General features: G+C 37.6%; 1 protein-coding gene across 10 annotated transcripts in view; it reads right to left on the reverse strand.

The window, feature by feature from the left end:
- Nucleotides 1-20,460, reverse strand: part of HERC4 (HECT and RLD domain containing E3 ubiquitin protein ligase 4) — a 128,773-nt gene that overhangs the window by 52,498 nt on the left and 55,815 nt on the right. For 9 of the 10 annotated variants that reach the window (XR_009696065.1, XM_061161636.1, XM_061161638.1 and 6 more), the window contains one exon: nt 13,375-13,535. Coding sequence is in view for 9 of the 10 variants with exons in the window: in XM_061161636.1 (XP_061017619.1) it covers nt 13,375-13,535 (161 nt within the window). In the remaining variant the exon portion in view is untranslated. Of the gene's footprint in view, nt 1-4,567; nt 4,941-13,374; nt 13,536-20,460 lie in introns of those variants that run through there. The other variant, XM_061161641.1, reaches the window with a different exon arrangement.

Here is a 20,460-nt window from a genome sequence, read left to right on the forward strand (position 1 = left end):
ATAATATAAAAATTACCTAGCTTAGAAAATACCAGTAAGAGCTTCAGAGATCATAACATTAATGACCAAATTTTCCACAACAAGAATGTTCTAAGGCCAAACATTTTAAAGAACAGATTAAAAGGGTAACTTTAAAATATTAAATAAACCAATCATTCAACTTAAAATCTTTTCTCTACATCATCTTCACAAGTCCACGTGAAGTCATGCACTTTCTTCAAAAGACTGAGCAAATGTTATTCATTTGCTTCTAAAAGGTGATTCTGCCCTCTTTAAATAATCATCAAGTAAATGGATAGACTACAGTACATAAATAGGTTTCTGGGGGCTGTGAATAGGTCACCAAAAATTATTTTCCTTAATTTTCTTTTAATTACAACTCTAAAAACGTCTGTGGACCTAGTCATTTGTCCTACGCAGCTTCCTGCAGATTGGATTTTGGTGATTATATCCTTGAGGATTCTCCTAACATTTTCCTCAGCCTTCTGTATATTTCTATAAATTAGTAGTTGGATCTAGAGAGGATTTCATTAGATTAATTACTCAATTATTTTGACGAAACTATTACATGGTTGTGGAAAGGGCTATTCTTCATCAGGAAGCACATAATATATGGTTGTGTTCCTTTTTGTGATGTTAGTAACCACTGACACCCATAGACCATTAATTCATTGTGGGTTGAAAAATGATACACTAATATTACTTCCTCATCTTATGGTTGGACCATTAGCGTCCCCTTATCCACCACATTGCCCTGTAATAGGAAAAATTAATGCTTGTTCTTTTCCACTTATTTACTATTACTTGGCTTTTTGAATTTGCATTTCTCTTTGATGATAATTTTTACATGTTTCTTAGTAGCCTGGATTTCCTCACTGGGAATTTCCATTAACTACCTTTATCTATTACACGTCTAAATGTTTGTCTTATTTAGTAGGTATTTTACTATTTTTCACACCAATATGTATGAGTACTTTGGCTACTACCTCAGGTTATATCTGTTACAAACATTTTTCCTAAATAATTATTTAATTTCAACTCAGATTTTTTCCCATTAAATCAAATGTATTTGTTTCATTCTTTATGACATGTTTCATTGCCATAATGCTAAGAAATGTGTTTCCCATCCTCAAACTACAGAATTATCTTAAGAACTTTTTAATATTTAACTTTAATCCATCTCTAATTTCCTTTAGAATACGTTGTTAGTTTAGGATCTAAACTGACATTTTCCTACCAATTCTCATGTTCTTTCCCCTTCTCCACATATTTATTAGTGACGTCCTGTTTTAAAGTTATGAAGAGACACTATACCTCTTCTACCTATAACACACAACCCTCAACAACTTTGGCACTCCTCTCCACCCCAAAAGTGTTCTCAAAGTCCTTCTCATAACTTCCACTTCATAAGGTCCTTCCTATAACTCCAAGAGAAACTGCCAATCAACTGCAGTTTGAATCTGAAACAAAACCTATATACAATGCCAATACATGGATCCTCCTCTCCCTCCCCACGATCTCCCTTAAACTATAATAATCTGAATGTCTGTTTTACCAATAATCAGATTTAACTGTTACAGTTTTATGATACACATTGTGACATCTAGGAGGGCTAGTTCACCCTCTCCTTACTCTCTACAAAATACATTGTCAGGAAAAACTGAGAAGACTTTGAAATACGCTCTCCTGAACTCCCTTCCCCATTTACCGAGTCTTGTTTAGGGCACCCTTCAGAAACATAGCTACCTAAAAGGTGTCTCTGAGCTATTTACGATTCTGTAAAGCATACTATTTAGGAGCAATACTGACAGAGATACAACTATGTACGTGCCTTTAATTTACAAGGAAAAGTAGTTTTTGATGATCTCTGAATCCCTTTGCACTCTTAGGACTTATTCAGAATCCCAAAGGGCTTAAAAGCACTAATATATACCATATCAGAATGGAAAATTAAGAGATTTAAAAAACTCATTGATTTATTTGAAAATGAACAAGAACAAAAGCACTGCATATTAACACAGACAACATTTTAGTACTAATATGAAAGTCATTTTAATCTCATGGACCCTCTGAGACAATACCACTGCCCTTGAAAAACTATCAGCTTGTCCACAACATGGAAGAGCATAACTGAAGATACAGCATGCTAAGTGAACTTTATCTGCCTCGGTTTATACGTGACTATGAAAAAGGTTTTCAATATGTTAAAATCTTAGCAAAGTCCACTTCAATTTTAAGGGTGTGTTTCCGTACCTTCACCTATATGTTGTTCTTTACTTCTGTGTAATCTGCCAAAGAGCAAAAATTCTGCATCTTACTAGAATAACTTTCTATACTACTTGTCAATTTTATTGTCTTTCATTATTTAAGGGGAAAAAAAGAACCAAGACTCCTCACTTATGAATAAGCTAAAGTTCTTTTCAATCACATTACCATTTACATTTATTTTGAAATGTTTTAATTTCACTTCAGTAAAATAGGTAACCAGGTTATTATTTCTCAAGCATCAAAGGTTACATCTTTTAATAAAGTGTTCCAATCTTCTTTCACAACTTTTCTGATTTCTGTCTTCCTGTTATGGGCTGAACTGTGTCCCCTGCTCAAATTCATATGTTGAAGCCGTAAGCCCCAGTACCTCAGAATATGGCTGCATTTGGAGACAGGGCCTTTAGAAAGGTGATTAAGGAAAAATGAGACTGTTACAACGGTGTCCTAATCCAACATTCCTGCTGCCTTTACAAGAACAAGAAGAGACACGAGCAAAATACATACACACAAGCACACAATAATACAGTAAGAAGGTAGCCGTTTGCAAGCCAAGGAGGGAGGCTTCAGAAGAAACCACACCTGCTGACAGGGTAATCGTAGACATCTAGCTTCCAAAACTGCGAGAAAATCAATTTCTGCTGTTTAAGCTACCCAATCTGTGGTATTTTGGTACTCTTAGCAAACTAACACACTTCACCAAATCAGATCCTAAACATAGAAAAATAGAACTTCCAGATACTTTACATGTGTTAGTGAAAATTCCTTTGAGAATTCCCAGAGAGGCTATGGAGAATCACAAAGATCTGCCATTTCAACATATAAGAAGAGATGCTAGAAATAATTAGGCTGATTTGATGTGTTACTATTGTTAAAGAGTTGCATGGGAAGAGTTGTCAAATCAGAAGGTACTCAACCTTCCATAGGTTAAATTTCTTTGGTAAATGTAAATATAAAATTTTCACTTCTCTCAGTTCAATTCAGCCACTCGGTCGTGTCCGACTCTTTGCGACCCCATGAATCGCAGCATGCCAGGCCTCCCTGTCCATCACAAACTCCCGGAGTTTACTCAAACTCGTGTCCATAGAGTTGGTGATGCCATCCAGCCATCTCTTCCTCTGTTGTCCCCTTCTCCTCCTACCCCTAGTCCATCCCAGCATCAGGGTCTTTTCCAACGAGTCAACTCTTCGCATGAGGTGGCCAAAATATTGGAGTTTCAGCTTCAGCATCAGTCCTTCCAATGAACACCCAGGACTGATCTCCTTTAGGATGGACTGGTTGGATCTCCTTGCAGTCCAAGGGACTCTCAAGAGTCTTCTCCAACACCACAGTTCAAAAGCATCAATTTTTCGGCGCTCAGCTTTCTTCACAGTCCAACTCTCACATCCTTACATGACTACTGGAAAAACCATAGCCTTGACTAGGCAGACCTTTGTTGGCAAAGTAATGTCTCTGCTTTTTAATATGCTATCTAGGTTGGTCATAACTTTCCTTCCAAGGAGTAAGCATCTTTTAATTTCATGGCTGCAGTCACTATCTGCAGTGATTTTGGAGCCCCCCAAAATAAAGTCTGACACTGTTTCCACTGTCTCCCCATCTATTTCCCATGAGGTGATGGGACCACATGCCATGATCTTAGTTTTCTGAATGTTGAGCTTTAAGCCAACTTTTTCACTCTCCTATTTCACTTTCATCAAGAGGCTTTTAGCTCCTCTTCACTTTCTGCCATAAGGGTGGTGTCATCTGCATATCTGAGGTGATTGATATTTTTCCTGGCAATCTTGATTCCAGCTTGTGCTTCTTCTAGCCCCGCATTTCTCATGATGTACTCTCTCCATATAAGTAAAATAAGCAGGGTGACAATATACAGCCTTGATGTACTCCTTTTCCTATTTGGAACCAGTCTGTTGTTCCATGTCCAGTTCTAACTGTTGTTTCCTGACCTGCATATATGTTTCTCAAGAGGCAGGTCAGGTGGTCTGGTATGCCCATCTCTTGAAGTATTTTCCACAGTTTATTGTGATCCACACAGTCGAAGGCTTTGGCATAGTCAATAAAGCAGAAATAGATGTTTTTCTGGAACTCTCTTGCTTTTTCAAGGATCCAGTGGACACTGGCAATTTGAGCTCTGGCTCCTCTGCCTTCCAGCTTGAACAACTGGAAGTTCATGGTTCATGTATTGCTGAAGCCTGGCTTGGAAAATTTCGAGCATTACTTTGCTAGCGTGTGAGACAAGTGCAATTGTGCGATAGTTTGAGCATTCTTTGGGATTGGAATGAAAACTGACCTTTTCCAGTCCTGTGGCCACTGCTGAGTTTTCCAAATTTGCTGGCATATTGAGTGCAGCACTTTCACAGCATCATATTTCAGGATTTGAAATAGCTCAACTGGAATTCCATCACCTCCACTAGCTTTTGTTCATAGTGATGCTTTCTAAGGCCCACCTGACTTCACATTCCAGGATGTCTGGCTCTAGGTGAGTGATCACACCTTTGTGATTATCTGGGTTGTGAAGATCTTTTTTGTACAGTTCTTCTGTGTATTCTTGCCACCTCTTCTTAATATCTTCTGCTTCTGTTAGGTCCATACCATTTCTGTCCTTTATCGAACCCATCTTTGCATGAGATGTTCCCTTGGTATCTCTAATTTTCTTGAAGAGATCTCTAGTCACTTCTCTAAATTAATAAAAAATATTTCAAAATGCAATTATTATAAATTTTTCTAATTTACATGGTAAACATAATATAAAAATTTCATAAATTAATAAATTTCAAAAAGTGTTTGTTTTATGAGAAGTCCATGGAGATTCAGTAATGTTGTTGCTTTGGGGAAACATTATTCAAAACTCATGAATAGTTCTGTCAAGTTTTCCTGTATTTATGAAAGTGCCAGTGGTAAGTGGTATCAGTTCTAATTTCAGTTATTACTGAACTTTCATTTTTATTTACATCTATCATCTTCTAGGCCAGTGATTTTCAAGTGGGGTTCTACAAAAATATACATGTCTAACGACCCCTGATTTACTGACTCTCTTTACTTGATCCTCTTGGCGTTATTTCTGGTATTAGGTCTCAGGATTATCATGCTGTAACTCAAAGCTTTCTTCGTCTATAAAAAGTAATATTCATTCATCTTTATAAATCAGGTATAAGAATCACTGACTTCTTTGTAAACAGGCTTAATCATCATCATTAGAAACATTCTTGTTTAAAAACCTTTTTGGAATATAGGCATAACTCACTTTACTGTGTTTTACGGATACTGTGACATTTACAAATTAATGATGATTTTTATTATCAGACAATGGTGAGCATTTTTTAATAATATTTTGAATTAAGATACATATATTTTTTAAAGAAATAATGCTACTGTACATTTACCAGACTACAGAATAATGTAAACATAACATTTATAGGTACCAAGAAACCAAAATATTTATCTGACTCACTTAACAGAGGTGTTCTGGAATCAAATGGCAGTGTCTCCAAAATACGTCTGTAACGTGCTCTGTATGTCACAGATACAATGGATACAAATTTCCCTTTAAATTTATTCTTATTATGGAACCTCATCATATCCTTCCACTTGACAATTACCAGTAATAAAAAAGCCACAGTTATTCTAAGTTATTTTTGTTTTACTCTTATGCTTGTCTGAAAGCTTTTCTATAAGCTACAGGCCAGAGTTTGTACTATTGACAAATAAGGATAGTCTCATAGTCCTGGGAAAATGACTGTAGCTGGTATTTTAAATCATTTATGTCAAGTAGACACTTGGGTACAGGTTTCTGAGGAGCCATGGCTTAGAGAACTTTCAGAAGACACCAGTGGACTACAGTAGGATTTCTCATATATTCTTTTTAAGCTGATAAGCCATTTTACGAAACTGACAATCCAAGATCTATAATGTTTAACTTAGTTTTAATTTCACAGGGGAGCTTGTATTCCCATCTGGTAATCCCATTTTTGTGGCTATCACTTAATGATTCCCCTTCATTGCCTGGTTCTGGTGGACAGCTGAGTTTGTATCCTGGATCACATGGGATTTTAACAACCAGAGAAACAGTTCTTGACTGGCTACCACCCCTAGTGCCCAGCATGAACAGCAAGTGGAAACATACCCCAGTTTTCTGTGAAAAGGCCTACAAGCTTGTCCTGGAGCTTTAGCAACCTACTGAGGTAATCTCTGGGAACAGAAGCTGGTGGATGCCATCTCCGCACTCTCCCTCTATCTTGCTTTAAGTTGCTACATTCTCCTGCAAAGGAGTCTGTACCTTTAACTGGGCCCTGATTTCCACAGCTGCTGCCCAAGAAACATCTCTAGGTTGCTTGGTACTGCCAGCCACTGTGACTTTCCCTTGCGGTCCCACAGGATGATATATATTTACTTACTTAAAAGCTGTTGCCTGAAAGTCTGGCATCCAATCAGCCTGAATCTAGGTGATTGTTGAAACTCTCCTCTTTGGGAAACTGACAGGTCTCGGCATATCCTCAACTAACTGGGAGGGAGTCACTGAAAATAAGACAGACTTCCCGGACGTTAACAAAGGTTTCAGAGACAACCAAGAGTGAGGGCAGGGTTGAACTATATTACAACACTACAGTAATCAAAACAGTATGGTACTGGCATTAAAAGTAAGACACGGGTCACTGGAACAGAACAGACAGCCCAGAAATAAGCCAAAGCACATTGAGCAGTTTATTTAAGATAAAGGAGCCAAGAATACACAATGGGGCATGCTAAGTCACTTCGGTCATGCCTGACTCTTCTGAGACCCCATGGGTGCATGACAGGTTCCTCTGACCATGAATTCTCCAGGCAAGAATATTGGAGTGGTTGCCAGTTCCTCCTCCAGGGGATCTTCCCTACCCAGGGATCAAACCCACAACTCTTTATGTCTCCTGCATTACCAGGTGGGTTCTTTACTGCTAGAGCCACCTGGGAAGCCCCACACAATGGACGACAGCCTTTTCAACAAATAGTGCTGGAAAAATTGGACAGCCACATGCAAAAGAATGAAACTGAACCACTATCTTATACCACACACAAAAACTAACTCAAAATACTAAAGATTTGAATGTATGACCTAAACCATAAAACTCTTAGAAGAAAACACAAGCAGCAAGCTCCTTGACATCAGTCTTGAGGATGACTGAATTTGACCAAAAAGTAAAGGTATCAAAAGCAAAAAATAAGCAATAGGACTGCACACCAAACTAAAAAAATTCTACAGAGCAAAGGAAATAATCATCATGGATTAAAGACCAAAACGTCAGAAACCACAAAACTCCTAGAAGAAAACAGGCGGATCACTCTTTGACATAAATTGTAGCAACATTTTTTGGATCTGTCTCCTAAGGCAAGGAAACAAAAGTGAAAATAAATGGGACTTAATTAGACTTAAAAGCTTTTGCACAGCAAGGGAAACCACTGACATAACAAAGAGACCTATTAGATGGCAGGAACATTTGCAAATGATATGGCCAATAAGGAGTTAATAGCCAAAATACATAAACAGTTCCTATTATTCAACATTAAGACAACAAACAGCCTGGTTAAAAGAAAAAATTGGCAGAAGACCTGAACTGACATTCTTCCAAAGAAGACATACAGAAGGTCAACAGGAAAATGAAAAGATACTCAACGTCATTAATCATCAGTGAAACGCAAAACACACCAAAATATCAACCTGTTAGATTGGCTATTATCCAAAAGACAAGAAACAACAAATGTTAGTGAAGATGTGGAGAAACGGAAAGCCTCATGTACTGCTAGTGGGAATGTTAATTGGTAGAGCCACTATGGAAACAGTATGGAAGTTCTTCAAGAGATTAAAAATAGAACTACCATATGATCCAGAAATTCTACTTCTGAGTAAAACAAAAACACCAATTTGAAAAGATGTATGTACCACCATGTTCATTTTACAATAGCCAAAATATGGAAACAACCTAAGTTTCCAGTGATGGATGAATGGATAAAGAAAATATGAGATGTGTGTATATATACACACACAAATAATATATACACAGCCATATACATGCAATGGAATACTAGCCATAAAAAAGGAAATATTGCCATTTGTGACAACACAAATGATTCCCAAGGCTATTATGCTAAGTGAAGTAAGTCAGAAAAATAAAACACTATACAATCCTACTTATACATGGCATCTAAAAAACAAACCACCACCAACTGAAAACAAGTTCATGGACACAGAGAACAGATTAGTGGTTGTATATATTGCAAATGATCACCACAATAAGTCCAGTTAACATCTGTCACCAGTTACAAAACTGTTATGAAACTGTTAAGATTTATTCTCGTAGAAAGTTTCAAATATGACTGGAAATTTGTATCTTTTGAGCCCCTTTATCCATTGTGCCTGCCCCTACCCCCAGCCACCCCTGGCTGGGGCTCAAAAGGTACAAATTTCCAGTCATATTTTGAACTTGGTAAGAGATTAAATCTTAGTTTCAAAACAAGAAAAAAAAATTGTAACTATGGTGATAGATGTTTAACTTAACTTACTGAGGTGATCATCTGTAATATACACCTGAAACAAAATATAGTACATCAATTAAAAAATTTTATCTGATTCTTGCTGATCCCCAGAATTCAGTGAGTATTCAAACATACTAGGTTTCCCTTCTTTTGATAGTAATGCTGCTGTCTGCATGGGTTCAGTAAAAGTATGTTCCCCTTTTCACTAGTTTGTACTTCTTTCATAACTGGTTGAACAATCAATTATATAACCAAGGGCTTACGTGAAATGTCATATTTGAGAATGATAGCTATTGAATTAGATACGACAAGTCATTTTAAGGAATCAAGTTGGCTGTACTTATGGAGCCAATGCTTATGATGCTTCGGGCCCAGTAAAAGATTACTTTGTCAGGTCTGGGACATTGTCATGGGAAGAACTGTGTTCTCCCCAAATTCTTATGTTTGAAGTCCTAATTCCCAGAGGCTTCAGAAAGTCACCTTATTCAGAAATAGGGTCACTGCAAATATAATTATTTAAGCTGAAGTCATATTTGAGTAGGGTGGTCCACTAATACAAAATGACTGGTGTCCTTATAAAATGGCAAAATTTGGACACACATAAGCATACAGAGAGAATGAAGGCAGAGACTACTAGCCAAGGAATATCAAAGACTGCCAGCAAACCACCAAAAGCTAAGAGACACACGGAACTCTTACAGCCCTCAGAAGGAAGCAACACTGCCAACACCTTGATCTTGAACTTCAAGCCATGAGGACTGTGAAATCAATAAATTCGTACTGCTCAAGCAACCAAGCTTGTGATATCTTATTATAGCCACCCTAGCATACACATCTATTTCTGCTTTATTGACTACGCCAAAGCCTTTGACTGTGTGGATCACAATAAACTGTGGGAAATACTTCAAGAGATGGGAATACCAGACCACCTGACCTGCCTCTTCAGAAACCTGTGTGCAGGTCAGGAAGCAACAGTTAGAACTGGACATGGAACAACAGACTGGTTCCAAAAGGAGCACATCAAGGCTGTATAGTGTCACCCTGCTTATTTTACTTATATGCAGAGTACATCATGAGAAACACTGGGCTAGAAGAAGCACAAGCTGGAATCAAGATTGCCAGGAAAAATATCAATCACCTCAGATATGCAGATGACACCACCCTTATGGCAGAAAGTGAAGAGGAGCTAAAAGCCTCTTGATGAAAGTGAAATAGGAGAGTGAAAAAGGTGGCTTAAAGCTCAACATTCAGAAAACTAAGATCATGGCATCTGGTCCCATCACCTCATGGGAAATAGATGGGGAGACAGTGGAAACAGTGTCAGACTTTATTTTGGGGGGCTCCAAAATCACTGCAGATAGTGACTGCAGCCATGAAATTAAAAGATGCTTACTCCTTGGAAGGAAAGTTATGACCAACCTAGATAGCATATTAAAAAGCAGAGACATTACTTTGCCAACAAAGGTCTGCCTAGTCAAGGCTATGGTTTTTCCAGTAGTCATGTAAGGATGTGAGAGTTGGACTGTGAAGAAAGCTGAGCGCCAAAAAATTGATGCTTTTGAACTGTGGTGTTGGAGAAGACTCTTGAGAGTCCCTTGGACTGCAAGGAGATCCAACCAGTCCATCCTAAAGCAATTAAGTACTGAGTGTTCACTGGAAGGACTGATGCTGAAGCTGAAACTCCAATATTTTGGCCACCTCATGCGAAGAGTTGACTCGCTAGAACAGACCCCGATGCTGGGAGGGATTGGGGGCAGGAGAAGGGGATGACAGAGGATGAGAGGGCTGGATGGCATCACCGACTCGATGGGCATGAGTCTGAATAAACTCCAGGAGTTTGTGATGGACAGGGAGGCCTGGCGTGCTGCGATTCATGGGGTCGCAAAGAGTTGGACACGACTGAGCGACTGACCTGAGCATACACATTCTAAAGAAAGGTTTACCCTTTGCCCAGTCCCAAGGATAGAGTCTCAAAGTCTTGGGAATATCCTATTAAGTGTGTCTTTGTTTATTTGTGGCCTTGAGACCATATCAGATAGTATGCTAAAAATGTGATTTATGGTAGGAGCCACAGACTCCTAGAGCGGCTGAGTAAATAAAATTCACATTTAATTAGTTTCTATCCTACACAGTTTTAGTACAGTACAAAGTAATTATCAGCGATTAAATTGTGGTAAAATACACATAGTAGAAAATTTGACTGTTTTAACCATTTTAAAGTGTTAATTTCTGGCATTAAGTAGATTCACAGTGTTATGCAACCATTATCATTGTTCATCTCCAGAATATTTTATCATCCCAAACAGAAACTTTGTACCCATTAAAGAAGTCCTCATTCTCCCCTCTCTCAAGCACCTGGTAACCACTGTTCTCTCCTTCTCTATAAATTTGTTCTAGGTACCTCATGTAAGAGGGATCATATAATATTTGTCCTTTTGTGACTGGATTCTTTCACTTAGCATAATAATGTTTTAAAGGTTTTTCCATACTGTGGCACGTACCAATATCTTATTCCTCTGTATGACTAATATTCAATTACATGCATATTCCATATTTATCTATCTATTCATCTGTTGATAGACAAATGAATTGTTTATACATTTTGGCTACTGTGAGTAAAACTGTGAGTAAACAGTTTTTTAATGAGACTAAACAGGAGCAATAATGACTACCTTTAGAATTCTATTTCCTTTCCCACTTTAATACAAATAATCTCAAATATGTAATTTTAATGGCAACAAAATGCACCTCTAGGTGACTAAACTTTATGAACAGAAATACATGATTCCTTGCAATATCCATGCTGCTTTAAATGACAAAAATCTCTTTTTTAGGTTATTAATGGTGCCTTGTGGAAGAAACTGATATGATGAAATAACAACATGTTCCTACGGACATAAGAAAAATAACAATACTATTAAAATAAATGCAAGTTCCAAACCTTAGAATGACTGGAAGAAAGTAAAGCCATATTCTAACACAAAATCAAACATAAAGAAGAAAAAAACAGTATCTATTCTGATCTTTGTTAAATAAGTATATATCTGAGATAACCTTTCAGCTACAAAAAAAAAAAAAAATCTTGAAAGGTAATTCATATTAAAAAGTTATGGATCTTTTAAAAATAAATAAATAAATAAATGAAAAGTTATGGATCTTTTCAAATGTCAATCTTCATAGCAGGTTCATCACTAAATAGTCTCAAGTCCCACAGCTCAGAGAAAAATCCCAAAGAAAACCAAATACAGATAACATAAATAAAAAAACATTTCTGAGGTATAGTTCAGGATGGTAAAGAAAGTATTTTATAAAGTACATTTTGGTTGCAGCATGTCAAAGAAGTGAATGAGAAAACAGCATTTGAGTACTTCAAATTTTTTAGTAGTAAATTAATAGCAATGAAAAGATAACCAGATCCATTGAAAGAGTAACAAAAACAAATTATACATTTGGCTAAAACAGTGGGATATAAAAGCAAATTCTAAAGCTTAATATTTTGAATAAGTAATATATACATATGTTCAAATTTCAGAGCAACAGACAAGGTTATATACGTTAAAGTCTCATATATACCCAAGACTGTTAAAGTAATTGTTAAAGTCTCGCATATACCCAAAAGAACTGAAAGAAGGATCTTAAAGAGATATTTATATGCCCATGTTTATAGCACTATTCACAGCTGTTGAAAGGTAGAAACAATCCAAATATCCATCAGCAATTAGTAGATAAACAAAATATAGTCTATATACACATGCTGTTAATAGCTTTACTATTAACATTCATACTGTAACATGGATGAACTTTAAGGACATTAATGGTAAGTTGATAAAATAGGCCAATCACAAAAAGGCAAATACCGCATGATTCCACTTATGAGGTGAAATTGAAAGTGTTAGTTGCTCAGTCATGTCCAACTCTTTGTGACCCCACAGACTATAGCCCGCCAGGCTTGTCCATGGGATTCTCCAGGCAAGAATACTGGAGTGGGTTGCTACTCCCTTCTCCAGGGGATCCTCCCAACCCAGGAATCAAACCAGGTCTCCTGCACTGTAGGCAGATTCTGAACATGTGAGCTACCTGAGAAGCCTTATGAGGTAGAATCAAGTCAAATTCTGAGAGACAGAATGCAGAATGACTGCCAGCTAGTGGGAAAAGTGAATGGAGAATTGTTGTTTAATGAACAAGGAGTTTTAGTTTTGCAAGATGCAACGAACTCTGGAGGTAGCTGCACAACGGTGTAAATGTACTTAACACTACTGAACTGAGCACTTTAAAAATGGTTAAGTTCATAAACTTTTTAAGTGTATTTTACCATAATTAAAAATAAAAAACCAAAAATATTTCCCTCCCACTGGTCTCTAACCACCATTTGGTTTCCACCCTCTGAAACCACTTTCATTATTTTATTTATCCTGTGTTTCCTTATGCATATACAAGCAAATATAAATAAACTAAACCACAGTATATAGTATTCTGTATCTTACTATTTTCCCTAAACAATGCATCTTGGAATTCTTTCATTTCAAATGTAGAAAAGTTCATTTCTTAAGAGCAACATTTTAACAACAGTTTTAGCATGTGCTGCAAAGTTTTAAAAGAACTTACCAAAATCTGGGGGACACTGCCCATTATAAGGAAACCAATTTCCTTTCACAGTGAAAGGACTTTTCCTGTTGCTTGTTGAACCAGTTCCTAGCTGTCCATTACCACCAAGTCCAAAAGAATAAATTCGTCCTGATGAAGGAACAAAAGCAGAAGTGTGCTGCCTAGAGTAAAATGACAGAAAACCTCAGACTTAATGTTACCTTTCATGTAAATATAAAAATAGTTTACATTTAGAAAAGCCCAGTGAACATTACTGGTATAATTTTTCTCTTCATAAGTAGGTTAATAAATAAGAGTTTCTAAGTTTTCTGTACAAAAATTTATTAAGAGCCTTATTCTATACTGAATGAATTCTGTATCACACAGGTAGACTGCTTAAGCATGGTCCAGAAAATTCCCACAAATGTCCAAATTTAAAAAGGCCCAGCTCTATACTGATATCTCTTACACTATATGATTCAGCACTAGAGGCAGCATCTAACTGCTGTCCAAGGAGATCACCCAATCACCTTCTCGATCAGGTTCTAGCTTAAAGCTGTAGTCTGTAGGGACCTACACCATGTGGGTATCACTCAAAAGCTTTAGTGAACTAGGCAGAAGACTGGTATATATAAACATGTATGGTAAGACAATGTTTCCTTTCTTCAAAAGAAACTGTTTCTTATGTATACACACTCAGATTTCTCTAAAGGTACCAGAGTGGAAGCAAACAAACTACAAACCTAAGAAACTACAAAACTGAAGCTAGCAAAAACCCACTAATCCTGAATCTGTCCGACTCCCTCTGATGCTTCATCACTATATATTTAGGAATAGGCTAAAGGTGATCATCCAGCTCAGGTGTTGTATTCCTCAGTTTCATGGATTCAATCAAGTCTGGCAAATTCTTATGTTATTTCCGTAAATACTGTCCCTCTCCCATGTATTCAATGCTCTTCTTGATAATATTAGACAAATGTTTTATCTTCCCAACTCTCTAACAGTCTTTTAACGTCTCCTAAATATCCATATCCCTTGTGACTAATTTCCCTATATCTGTTTTTCATATTATTACTTTTCTCTTTAGCAGTATGTCCAACCTGCTGTTTTCACTATGCACTGAATTTAAAAATTTAATGACTATGTTTTACCCATTTCTAGTTCTTCTTTTCAAATCATGCAGTTACTTCATTTAAAACCCTTAATACATTGTGAAACATAACACATATACATCAATTCAGGACTATTCTGGTAAGTCCCAAGCCTACTTTAGGACAGTCTTGTGGTTAACAATTCTGAGGGAAGATCCAAACAAGAAACTAAGCCAAGGCCAGAAAAGTCTCCTTAAACTAGCAAGAGAATACTTCACTGTGGACTCTTCCCATGAGGTGGCTTTACTGGGAGGAGACGGTTTCACAGGCCTCACTACTGCCTCTACCACTTCTTCGGTCCTACCTCCTATTCCAAATTCCCTTGCCATCTGTGGTATATTGCTTATAAAAAGTGCCAAAGTTATTCCGTTCCCTATACCCATTACCCTTACAATATGACTTTTGTAGGGGTTCCCATCAAGATGAGGAATCTATTTCTCCATGTCTTAAAACTGGTCTCTGGCCTATGGCTTGCTTTGAACAGAATGAAGCAGAAATGACAGTGCATGAGGTGACCCTAAGCCTAACAGGTGGCTTTGCATTCTTTACCTCTCTTTTGGAACCCTGCTATACTATTATGAGCATAACTTAAGGTTAGCTTGAAGGATAATATACAATCTGGAGCAGAGATAAGCTGACCCAGCTAAAGACCCCCCAGACTACCCAGCCCCTATCCAGATCATTAACTGATCAACTGAGTTCAACTAAGATGAGAATTGCCCAACGAAGCCCAGCTCAAATCACTAAGCCACAGAATTACTAGCTAAATAGGTAATTATGTCAGTAACTTGGGGGTGGTTTGTCAAGCAAAATAAGCTAATTAATACATTACCCAGATTGGCAAATTTTTTCAGAGTAGCTCCAGAGTCAGTTCAAACTAACAGGTATTATTTTCAGATTTCCTTGTTTTTGCCCCGTGGAATTCTCTTTACTTCCTTGCGAACTATTCTATGATATTTACTTAAAAGGACCTTTTGATTCCACAGTTTTCAAGTTATCTAGCCTGTCATATAACTAAAAAACTAAGGAGAATCTAACAACCATCTCATCTCAGAGCCAGATGAGCTAAAGTTAATAAAAATTTTTTAAATCAAGGATACACATGTAACAAAATAAACTATAAATGAACTCATAGAAAGACTATGGCAAACACAGAGAGCTCCTTGAAAAGACAACGCTTTGCTGACAAATCTGCACAGTCAAAGCTATGGTTTTTTCTGTAGTCATGTACGCATGTGAAACCTGGACCATAAAGAAGGCTGAACGCGGAAGAATTGATGCTTTTGAACTGTGGTGCTGGAGAAGACTCTTTAGAGTCCCTTGGACAGCAAGGAGATCAAACCAGTCAACCCTAAAGGAAATCAACCCTGAATATCCATTGGAAGGACTGATGCTGAAGCTGAAACTCCAATACTTCAGCCACGTGATGCAAAGAACTGACTCATTTGAAAAGACCCTGATGCTAGAAAAGACTGAAAGCAGGAGGAGAAGGGGACGAAAGAGGATGAGATGGTTGGGTGGCATTACCAACTAGATGGACATGAGTTTGAGCAAGCCCTGGGAGTTGGTGATGGACAGGGAAGCCTGGTGTGCTGCAGTCCATGGGGTCACAAAGAGTCGGACATGACTGAGCAACTGAACTGAACTAAACTGATGCAGAGACGACTCACTGGAAAAGACCCTGATGCTGGGAAAGATTGATGGCAGGAGGAGAAGGGGGCGACAGAGGATGAGATGGTTGGATGGCATCATCAACTCAATGGATATGAGTCTGAGCAAACTCTGGGAGATAGTGAAGGACAGGGAAGCCTGTCTGGCATGTCGCAGTCCATGCAGTTGCAAAGAGTCGGACACCACTGAGCGACTGAGCAACAACAAGCATATGAAACAAACTGCTGTGGCTGAAGAAGGGCTTAAGGTTGCCCAGTTTGCCTCCTTCAGGAAGTAGTACTGTGATATTTTAAAGGAACATAGCAATAATTTGAAAATTACTGTTCAATACTAGTTCATTAAATTCCTCCACACACTGGTCTACTAAAGGTGTGGTTCTTAATCCTGGCCACATTTTGGAATTGCCTAGGAGTGAGCCTAGGCAACAACATATTACTAAAAACTCTCCGAAGGATTACAGCATAGAGTTAGACCCACTGAACAAACATAACTATCTCAAGTCCTATATTTGTTGTAATAGTTCAAAAACAGTACGATACTGTACTACTGGAATTTGAACCCTTTCCTTTTAGATAATATCCCTTGATGAGATCATATTTCTGGTATCCCTTGGCTGCTTCCTTCAAGAAGTTCCTGACAATTATTTGTTAAGGAAATAATACATAGTTCTTGTAATACCAACTACCTGCAAATCAAACCAGTGAAGATATCAACTGACATTCCCTCTGTAGATAAGTTCTTACATTTCTATCAATATATAACTGAAATTCCTCCCCCAATCCAACAGTTAAATAAATGAAATTATCGGAAAGAACTAAGTTTACAGAGCTAAGAGTAACTGTTCAAATCATGCTCATCTTAACTATGAAGAATTACAAAACTGGATTAACAGTAAATAATCTGTGATATTTCAAAGGAGACTGATTAAATATTTCATCAGAAAAAAATTACCTAAAAATATTTATAATCTTTTAATAAATTATGTATGAAGTTGAACAAGAAAAGTTGAACTCTCTACACATTAGTGAATATATATTCATGTATAACTTCAACAGTCTAATAAACATTACAATAGTAAGCATTTCTGCCCATTTATATGTTGAGCTTTTATTCATCTTTTACAATAGATCCTGATGAAGGCTTTGTCAAATTATTCCCATAAATCATTTTTCAAATACACAGTTAAACAAAACTGAGCAAAGGAACAGGGTTCACTAAACCTGACCCAGCAGGAAGAACAAGAGAAACAGTCTGCTAAAGATTTCAGATGTTCAAATTTTCAAACACAAGAACCTAGAATAATTATGTTTAATAGTTGCTTAATGTCCAAAGAAGTAAAGGCCAAGGCTGAAAACTGACCAATAGCTAGAAATATTAAATTTAAAAAAAACTTTCAGATTTTTAAAAAGAGTATGAAACATTAGGACTGAAAAATCACAATATTCACATTTGAGATCTTAGAGGTTTAACAAAAAATAGATACGGGATTTAGTGAACTGAAGCATAAATCATAAAAAATAATCAAATAATCGTAAAAAATAATCAAGAGGCAAAAATGTGGAAAGTTAAGAGAGAAACTATAAGGTGGAGTGAGACGATTTAATACACATCCAATCAGGGGCTTCCCTGGTGGCTCAGGGGTAGAGAATCTGCCTGCTAATACAGGAGACACAGGTTCAGTCCCTGATCTGGGAAGGTCCTACATGTGGTACAGTAACTAAAACCATGCACCACAACTATTAAGCCTGTGCTCTAGAGCCCAGAAGCCACAACTACTGAGCCCACATGCTGCAAATACGGAAACCCTCAAGCCCCAGAGCCCATGCTCTGCAATGAGAGAAGCCACCACAATGAGAAGCCCACACACTGCAACTAGGGGGTAGGCCTCATTTGCAGAAAAGCCCATACAGCAACAAAGACCCAGTACAGCCATAAACAAATAAATAAAATTATTTTTACAAATATACATCCAGAGTCCTATGAGGAAAGGAAAAACTGTATCTAAAGAGATAAGAGATTAGAATTTCCCATAACTGATCAAAGATATTACTCCAGATTCAAGAAGCCCAGTAAGAAAATGAGGAAATTCATTCCTTAACAAAGAGAAAAGAGACAAATTGTCTTCAAAGGAGCAACATACCAACAGCTGAATTCTCAAATCTGAAGCCAAAAGACAGGGGAAGGTTATCTTAAAAGTGCTGAAAGCAAACGTCAAGCTACAATACTATAACCAACAAAATCATTCATGAATGAAGGTGCAATACAGGCATTTTTAAATATGCAAAAGAATCTGCCACCTGCAAATCTACATAAAGGAAATTCCAGACAGTGGTTTACAAATGGAAAATGATACAAATTATTATAAAAATTAAAGAGAAAAGAATGTAGTAAATGGATGTACAGCCATTTCTAAATGTGCACTGACTATATGAAGCAATGTTTTTCTGGGGTTTAATTATATAGAATGAAAATTAGGAAAGGTAAATGGAGGCCTTACAACTCCTGGGAAAGTATTAATATAAATTAAAGAGTAATGCTATTTCTAGAGTAACAATTTAAAAAGTTTCCAAATTTCCAAATGGGTATAGGGAATTCAGTCCAGTTCAGTTGTTCAATAGTGTCAGACTCTTTGCGAGCCCAGGGACTGCAGCATGCCAGGCTTCCCGTCCATCACCAACTCCAGGACCTTGCTCAAACTCATGTCCATCGAGTTGGTGACACCATTTAACCATCTCATCCTCTGTCGTCCCCTTCTCCTCCCGACTTCAATCAGGGTCTTTTCCACTGAGACAGTTTTTCGCATCACATAGCCAAAGTACTGGAGCTTCAGCTTTAGCATTAGTCCAATGAATAGGCATCTGTCCAATGAATCTTCAGGACTGTTTTCCTTTACGATTGACTGGTTTGATCTTGTTGCTGCCCAAGGGATTCTCAAGAGTCTTCTCCAACACCACAGTTTAAAAGCATCAATTCTTCAGTGCTCAGTTTTTTTTATGGTGCATACATGACCATTTTTCCTCATCCATACATGACCCCTGGAAAATCCATAGCTTTGATTAGACGAACATTTGTCAGTAAAGTAATGTCTCTGCTTTTTAATATGCTGTCTAGCTTTGTCATAGCTTTTCTTCCAAGGAGCAAGTGTCTTTTAATTTCATGGCTTCAGTCACCATCCACACTAATTTTGGAGCCCAAGAAAATAAAGTCTCTCACTGTTTCCATTGTTTCCCTATCTATTTGCCATGAAGTGATGGGACCAGATGCCATGATCTTAGTTTTCTGAATGTTGAGTTTTAAGTCAGCTTTTTCACTCTCTTTCACTTTCATCAAGAGGCTCTTTAGTTCTCCTTCACTTTCTGCCATAAGGGTAGTATCACCTGCATATCTGAGGTTATTGGTATTTCTCCCAGCAATCTTGATTCCAGCTTGTGCTTTATCCAGTCCAGCATTTTGCATGATGTACTCTGCATATAAGTTAAATAAGCAGCGTGACAATATACAGCCTTGTCGTACTCCTTTCCCAATTTTGAACCCATCTGTTGTTCCATGTCCAGTTCTAACTATTGCTTCTTGACCTGCACACAGGTTTCTCAGGAGGCAGGTCAGGTGGTCTGGTATTCCCGTCTTTTGAAGAATTTTCCAGTTTGTTGTGATCCACACAAAGGCTTTGGTATAGTCAATATAGCAGAAATACATGTTTTTCTGGAATGTTCTTGCTTTTTCTATGATCCAGCGAATGTTGGCAATTTGATCTGGTTCCTCTACTTTTCTTAAATCCAGCTTGAACATCTGGAAGTCCTTGGTTCATGTACTGCTGAAGCCTACCTTGGAGAATTTTGAGCATTACTTGGCTAGTGTGTGAGATGAGTACAATTGTGCAGTAGTCTGAACATTCTTTGGCACTGTCTTTCTTTGGGACTGGAATGACCTTTTCCAGTTCTGTGGCCACTGCTGAGCTTTCCAGATTTGTTAGTGTACTAAGTGCAGCACTTTCACAGCATCATCTTTTAGGATTTGAAATTGCTCAGCTGGAATTCCATCACCTCCACTAGCTCTGTTCATAGTGATGCTTCCTAAGGCCCATTTGATTTTGCACTCCAGGATATCTGGCTTGAGGTGAGTGATAACACCATCGTGGTTATCTGGGTCATTAAGATCTTTCTTGTATAGTTCTTCTGGGTACTCTTGCCACCCCTTCTTAATATTCTGCTTCTGTTAGGTCTATACCGTTTCTGTCTTAATTGTATCCATCTTTGCATGAAATGTTCCCTTGGTATCTCTAATT

This window comes from Dama dama, chromosome 15, assembly GCF_033118175.1.
Source record: "Dama dama isolate Ldn47 chromosome 15, ASM3311817v1, whole genome shotgun sequence".
Lineage (NCBI taxonomy): Eukaryota > Metazoa > Chordata > Mammalia > Artiodactyla > Cervidae > Dama > Dama dama.